Source organism: Alosa sapidissima, chromosome 20 (genome assembly GCF_018492685.1).
Source record: "Alosa sapidissima isolate fAloSap1 chromosome 20, fAloSap1.pri, whole genome shotgun sequence".
Classification (NCBI taxonomy): Eukaryota; Metazoa; Chordata; class Actinopteri; order Clupeiformes; family Clupeidae; genus Alosa; species Alosa sapidissima.
Window position 1 is genome coordinate 8,590,499 of NC_055976.1, and position 7,280 is coordinate 8,597,778.

A 7,280-nucleotide genomic window follows, 5' to 3' on the forward strand; every position below is an offset into this window, starting at 1 on the left:
GTTCAAATATCAGCAGAATTATGGACCTGCACCTTTAAATGAGACTACTCACTGATTTATAGTCAGTGGTAATAGAACACCATAGTGTGAGTCTCTCTCTCTCTCTTTCAGGTAAAATCAAACTCCCGTCCCAGCAGCGGCAGCCTAAAAGTGTCCAACCCAACAGAGGCTCGTCTGGGCCCATGGTGTCCAGCTCCTCACGCAAGCCCATGGGCCGCACCACCAGCACCACAGCCTACTCCAACACCTCCTCAAAGATCTCCTCAAAGATCTCCTCCAACACCTCCTCAAACATCTCCTCAAAGATCTCCTCCAACACCTCCTCCATCACCTCCTCCAAGATCTCCTTCAATACCTCCTCCAACACCTCCTCCACCACAAACACCTCCACCTTCACCATCCACCCCAACCGCCTCCTTGCTCTTCCCGCTCCCCCTGCTCCCCCCATGGCCACTGTCCCGCCCAAAGGTCGTCAGGAGGTGCTGCGGCCCATGGCGCTGTTGCTGCCCCCGGCCATCTTCCCCGGCTGCCCGCCGGCCCTCCACCAGCTCCCGTCGCGGCAGAGCCGCACGCCGCCGCCAAGCCGCACGCCGCCGCCACCGGTGCGCTCCAACCCAGCGCTGTCCCTCCTGCAGTGGAAGAGCAGCCACCCGTCCATCCCCGCCTCACGCTCCAGTGGCTCCATCCAGGGCATGTACATCCACCCACGCCCCTGGCTCTGAGACTGACACCTTACCCTGTGTGTGTGTGTGTGTGTGTGTGTGTGTGTGTGTGTGTGTGTGTGAGAATGTGCACATGCACACACACACACACACACACTCATCTGCATTTTGGCTTCGACACGCATATGCACACACATATGTACGCTCATGCACATGATTCAGAAACCCATATACACACACACACAGGGTAACATGTATGTATGTAGCCTTGTTGGTGACTCTGATCCAATTTCACACCCTTATGCACACAGATAGACAAACGCATATGCACATGCTGATGAGAAAATATGTAAAAAAGAAAGAAAAAAACGGAAAAAAAACCCATTGACCAATGCACTCATACAAAAACACATAAAAAGAAACATGGATATTTAGAGAGCATGCCAGTCGATTTTGTAAGCAAATCCATTACCATGCAGTATAATTTAGAACACATTGATTTTTACTGTTTTCTGAGGATATATTTAGATGCCAAACAGTCAACAATATAAAATGCTTTTCTGTCAAGAGCTCTTTGTCTTTCCTAATGACCGAATGAAGTGTCTTCGTACTGACCTTGTCTGCACATCTGATTTTATTTCTGTGGTTTATGAAGAAATACTGCCTGGCGGTAGTTTAATTTTATATTGCCATTCAATAACTCCCAAATCTAACATTTCCATCAGAGTGCAATTAAATCTTTGAGACATACTTGTCTTTAAATGCCTTTATTCTCACAATGGATTACATTACTATGGTGTAAAAATGAGCAATAACAGAAGAAATGTCAATGTTTTTTTTTTTTTTTTTCATATTTTCCTTTGTTTCAGCTGGTCAGTTTGTGAATAAGTTGAGCTTAGTTTGGTTGTAGAAATCACATTCATATTTTTTGTTCTCTTAACATACAGGGAGGTTTAAAAGGTGCTTAGACGCGGTAGATAGGAGCTTGCTCTGAATTGGTGAGTGAGGTTGCTCTCCTATAACTGGAGGGGGTGTGGGGGCTAGTCTCCCCCACAGACAGCTGCGTTAGATTGTGTGTGTTTGTGTGTCTGTGTATGTGTGAGATGATGGTGACTCCTTTCGAGGGGTGTGTGTGTGTGTGTGTGTGTGGAGGTGAATAGTGACAAATGCGCACATCTTTAAATCTTTACACACACATATGCAGTAGATTCCTCTTCCTGCTGTTCCCACATTCAGATATATCAAACATATCAATCAATGCCATTCCCAGCGCTGAGAATAGTCTCGGAGCTTCCCTCATCCGAACAGAAAGACTGCAAAAGGGACACAATTGTTCTGCTTTTATGCTTGTTCCTATAGAATAGTCAGTCATTCCTAGTTAGTACAGCGTGAATCATAGCTCTGAGGCGTGTTGGAACGCCTTGATCTTGCCTGTGTACACTTTAGCTTTTTGCTCTCAGCGCGTTTCATCCTCGGTGACATAGTATTAACACAGACAGACACACACACACACACTCTCTCACTCACTCACTCACACACACACACACACAGATTTATATATATATATTTTAACATGAAGGTGCGCTCCTGCCTGCGTTGACACACAGTATGGCACAAGTAAATGAGGGCACACTGCAGCGCTGGCCCTTGTCCTGCGTCTCAAGAACACACACACACACACACACACCGAGAGAAATCCCACAAGTTCTGGAAAAAGGAAACGGCCACAGGACAGAGTGGTGGAGAGTGACTTTGACTTTGCCGCTGGTCAGAACAGTTGCGCTGCATAGAAGTTCTGGCCGGTCTACAATCCATTGTTCCAGAAACGTCCACGTGGGGCCCTTGGTTTTTGTTCATCGTTTTTTCCTCTCGTTTCGTTGGGGGCGGGCGCGTGTTGGACTTTGGAGCGTGGCTAAAAGACGGGGCATGCTTCAGGCAGCGCGCTGACCACGTGAAGAGGTCAAAGGTGAAAGGCTGTGGAGTAACGGCACCGTGTGGCAGCTTGTTTTTCTTTTCCTTTTTTTTTTTTTAAATCTTTCACTTTTCTCTCCTTTTTTTTTGTAGTAGTAGTTGTCACTCTCAGGGCTGCACAGTCATTTGTTAGTAAGATTATATACATTTAACAGTTTCACGTGTGTGTGAGTCCTCATATTTCATCCCCATATTTCACTCCCCCCCCCCCTTCACTCCGGTCGCGGCTGTGCTGATGGTGGATGGACTGGGCTGGCCAGTGGGCCGCGGTCCAGCCTGTCCTCCTCCCGTCATTGGTTGGGCAGCTCGGGGCTGGGCTTCTTCTGTTTGAGAGTGTCTATGAGGGACTGGACGCCGCGCTTGACGCTGGTGGTGACGCGGCGGGTCACGGAGCCGGGCGGTGGCGGCGAGGAGCAGCCTGCCCTCTGTGTGGGGGAGCGTGCCACCAGACACTTCTGATAGCGCAGCTGCCAAGAGAGGAGAAAGCAGGCAAGAGGAGGTGAGGAGGAGAAGGGTCAACGACACAGTCCGAAAGGATGGGTAGGGTTGCTAACGGCAACATGATAACAAACTGTATTGTGTGATATACTAAATATTACACATGTACTGATAAGAGTTTGGTTCCAAAACGCTATATCTCCATTTTCAAAAACATTAAAAAGTCATGTAATTTAATTGTGTATTTCAGGTAATATCAATAACATTTCAGTTGTGTTGTTTTAATTGGGTCAAGATAAATCCCACAACAATACCCAACTACAGTTCTATTGAAATTACTTGGAAATGAAAGTGTAAAAAAAATATTTATGAAAATTCATTCAAATAGAGGATATAGCGTTATGGAACCAAACTCTTCAATATTAGTGTGTCCATAGCACATACTGCAGACGGCAGAAGGTATACGGCATCAGCTTATTTTAAGCCTCTTGGGCAAAAGCATTTTTGTGGCATTGGTGGAGGTGGGTGTGTATGAGGTCGCTTGGCTGTTGCTCACTCACCACACAGGCAGACTGGACGGCCTCGGACACGCACGCGGCGTTGGGCTCGCACCAGAACACGTGGCACTGGAAGTGCTGGTTGCCCGTGTCCATGATGAAGGCGAAGGTGTGCACGTCGCGGCCCACGCCCATGAAGGACAGGAAACGCACGCGGCATTCCACCAGCACCTCCTCTTCCTCTTCCTGGAAGGTCAAAGGAAAGGGCCGTCAGAAACAACACCAAACTACCTGCTGCTTTACTTTCTAAGGCAATTAAAGCTTAATCAACTCCTATTGAGTTGAGAATCATAACGATTTAGGCTGAGGATTTACCAATAGAAATTAAAGTGTGTGGCTAGCCTTAGCTAACTGTTGGTTAACCCTCTCTAGAAGGAATGGAGTTTATTTTTGCTGTTGTTCCTGCTCAGCCTTGCAGTACTCCAACATACACAAACATGACAGATAAAAGTGAGCATCTACCACCCTACGCATCCTTGGCATCCGGTCCTATACATTCCATATGCAGTTGCTAGCTTTAATCTTAGGGTGGCCTAGTTCTATTGCCCAAGTTGTTTCTTCCTCGAAGGCAACTGCCATCCTGTCTATTAAGCGCTGACCAGGGTACTGGGTATTTGCTTTTGAGCCCCACCTGGTTCAAAGTGTTTGCCAGCTCCTTTTGAAGTGCAACCTCTTTTTTTAGGGGAGGGGGGGAGGGGTGTGGAGGGATGGATGGATGTCGGGGGAGATGAAAGGAGGCATGCGAGACTACCTTCTCTTTGATGACGCTCACGGTAGCGTCCTCCACATTGAGGATGACGGGCGTCCAGTCCTCTTTCCCAGTCGAGGAGAGCAGGGTGTCGATGGCCCCATTAATCATGTCCATACCTGAGCAGGAGTGGGACAGCGGCGAGAGAGAGAGAAGTGGAGACTGAGAATAACATCACTTGCACTTTATGATGAGGATTCACCCAGGGCAGATAAAGGTATGCATGTAATTTGGGGGGGGGGGGGATATGTAAATAGAGCCTATGCTTAATATGTGTAACTAAGGCATTATGCATTGTGTGTGTGTGTGTGTGTTTCTTACCTATGGGCCGGATAGCGGATGTTGTTCCCAGGTAGAGCACATGGAACTTCTGTTCCAGTTCTGTCTTTGGTGTGGGGAACTCTACTGAGAGAACAGAAACATCAGAGAACAGCTCACTCATGAAGGATCTAGATCACCATCTGTAACTCTTACACACACACATACCGTACACACAAACATACACATTCTCAAATTCTTAAAAGTCACTTGGCGAACCCAGTGCAACTGCCAGGTGCTCTGTATAAGTTCATATGTATGTAAATTCGCTGAAATATAGGCCTTTCACTAAACTTTAGGAACAAAGGAAACAGCTGTTTGGTGACAGCAAAGCCGCAAAGCTGTTTTGTGTGTGGGTGTGTGCGTGCGTGCGAGCGAGTGAGTGAGTGAGTGTAAGAGAGAAAGAAAGTGAGTGATTGTGTGTTTGTGTGAAAAAAGTGCTTTTAAAAATCCTAAAATGTGTGTAGCAGCGCTAGTTCAGCAGCACACCCTCTGCCTGAGGGGAGGAAGGAATGAAAACACTGGATTAAACAAGTGTCTTCTGTAGGAGAGGAGAGCAGAGGAGAGGAGAGGAGAGGAGAGGGGAGCAGAGGAGAGGAGAGGAGAGAGGAGCAGAGGAGAGGGGAGCAGAGGAGAGGAGAGAGGAGCAGAGGAGAGGGGAGAGGGAGAAAGAGAATGATAGCGCCTGGCATACACCCATACAGCGAGGTCGATGGAGCTTGCCATTTTTTTCAATTTCCCATAATTCCTTTGATCCCCCGGCAGGGGTGGTGGTTTGGCCGCGCAGCCCGGCACTGTAAAGCTGTCTTAATGGGCTTTTAATGAGGCCGGTCGTGCCTGCGTGCTAAATGCTAATATCGGCCTTTTTTCCCTACACTTCGTGTTGAGTTGGCCCGACTCAGCAGAAAACTGCCTCGCGACTTAAATTATCAAAGAAAATAACGAGAAAGAGGAGGAAATAAACAATCATAATATCAATAAAAAATAACACAACAAAGCAAATGAATAAACATTCCAAAAAAAAGAAATTTTTGGGATGCTGGGGAAAAAGAGATGAAGGAATCGCATAAACACGCCTGATGAAGGAGTCATAAACGCATGAGAACTGTGCTGAGGTCAGCAGTCTGTGGCGCTGTAAGCAGACGCTCTTCTGCACTGCGAGATAACAAAGGAGTCAAGCGCTTATTTATGTACGTGTTCCCGTGCACTGCAGCCCCGGAGCACAGAGAGAGAGAGAGAGAGAGCGAGCCACTGACCAAACGAAAATGTGTCCGAATCATGGACATAAAGTCTCGCAAATGAAAAGGGTTGTGTGTGTGGTTGTGTGTGTTTGTGTGTGTTTGTTTGTGTTTGTGGGGGTTGGGGGGGCAGAGTGTTACTGGAAATAATAAAACATGACTAGACAGCCCAGACAGCTCCCATGCTGGGAGATGCTGCTGGCTTTGAGATTAGAATGTGAAGGGATGTGTGTTCATGTGTGTGTGTGTGTGTGTACATGTGTGTGTGTGTGAGAGAGAGAGGCCATGTATGTATGTGTGTTTGACAGAGAGAGACAGACAGACAGAAAGAGGATGGGTGCTGGTGTTTTCCTACCTTGGAGGGGCACGTCAGTGCTGGAGTTGGAGGAGCTGCCTGCTACAGCTTTGGCATTCTTCCTTTCAGCCATAATCTGGTGAGGAGCAGGAGACTTTAACTTTTGTTTTACAAACAGAAATTACATCTTGTTTTGACATGAATATTTTGACATACAGAGTACATGGATGGTCTTGGCCTTCTAAATGGTCTTCTAAAGACCACCACGTCTTTGACATTGTGTTACAGTATCTTCGCCTGGGCTGACGTAAAACAGTCACTGGGGTAAAGACCAGCCCGCAGCGGTCAGTCAGAAACCACGGGTGCACCATGAAACACAAACCCACACGTCCTTTCATTTAAGAATCAAATGTGCTCACTCTTTCAAGCCAACTCTCTCCCTCTCTGTCCTACTGTTTGCTTTGCTCTCCTGCTCTCTCCTTTACACTCTAATTTTCACTTTTTCTCTCTATCTTTCTTCCGCACTCTCACTTTGTTCTCTCTCTTACTTTCTCTCTCTGTTCCTTCTCATTTCCCTCCCTCTTTATCTCTCTCTATTCTCTCTTTCCTCCCACTCACTCTCTCTGTCCCTCTCTCTGCTCTCTCTCTCTCTCACTTTCTCTCCCTCCCCCCCCCCTCTCTCTCTCTCTCTCTCTCTCTCTCCCTGTCTCAGCACACTGCAGTAGATGAGTGGTGGTAGGGGCTGAATGCTCTGCGGCAGCTCCAGTGTGTGTGGCTGGGCCTCTTGATTAATAGTGAAGGCTTAGATCAGATCAGGCCTGTCGTTAATCAAAGGCTTTTGTGGCCAGTTCTGATGATGCTGCACTCGGGCACTATGGGATGTCACATTGTAACGTCCACAGCACCCAGGCCGCCCTGACCAGTGTGGAGGCCTGATCGCAGGTGCATTGCATGTACACACACACAAGGTTTCTATCGAAAATTTGGTCACACAGCCTACCTCAGGCTAAATGACAGTTCCTATGACTTCACATGAAAAACACACACACACAC

At 47.5% G+C, this 7,280-nt stretch overlaps 2 protein-coding genes across 3 annotated transcripts in view; one reads left to right on the forward strand and one right to left on the reverse strand.

The window, feature by feature from the left end:
• The window catches only part of LOC121693997 (putative methyltransferase NSUN7), a 33,130-nt gene extending 31,854 nt beyond the window's left edge, over positions 1-1,276 (forward strand). Inside the window, exon 14 of the mRNA XM_042073883.1 lies at positions 112-1,276. Coding sequence (XP_041929817.1) covers positions 112-722 — 611 coding nt within the window. The 3' untranslated portion in view covers positions 723-1,276. The remainder of the gene's footprint in view (positions 1-111) is intronic.
• Positions 1,277-1,300: 24 nt separating this feature from the next.
• LOC121693998 (amyloid-beta A4 precursor protein-binding family B member 2-like) overlaps positions 1,301-7,280 on the reverse strand; it is a 36,255-nt gene continuing 30,275 nt past the window's right edge. The window contains exons 10-14 of one of the 2 annotated variants that reach the window (XM_042073885.1): positions 6,288-6,363; positions 4,698-4,778; positions 4,380-4,495; positions 3,632-3,814; positions 1,301-3,100 (exon numbers count right to left, since the gene is read on the reverse strand). In XM_042073885.1, the coding sequence (XP_041929819.1) occupies positions 2,924-3,100; positions 3,632-3,814; positions 4,380-4,495; positions 4,698-4,778; positions 6,288-6,363 (633 nt within the window). In that variant the 3' untranslated portion in view covers positions 1,301-2,923. Of the gene's footprint in view, positions 3,101-3,631; positions 3,815-4,379; positions 4,496-4,697; positions 4,782-6,287; positions 6,364-7,280 lie in introns of both variants that reach the window. The other variant, XM_042073884.1, reaches the window with a different exon arrangement.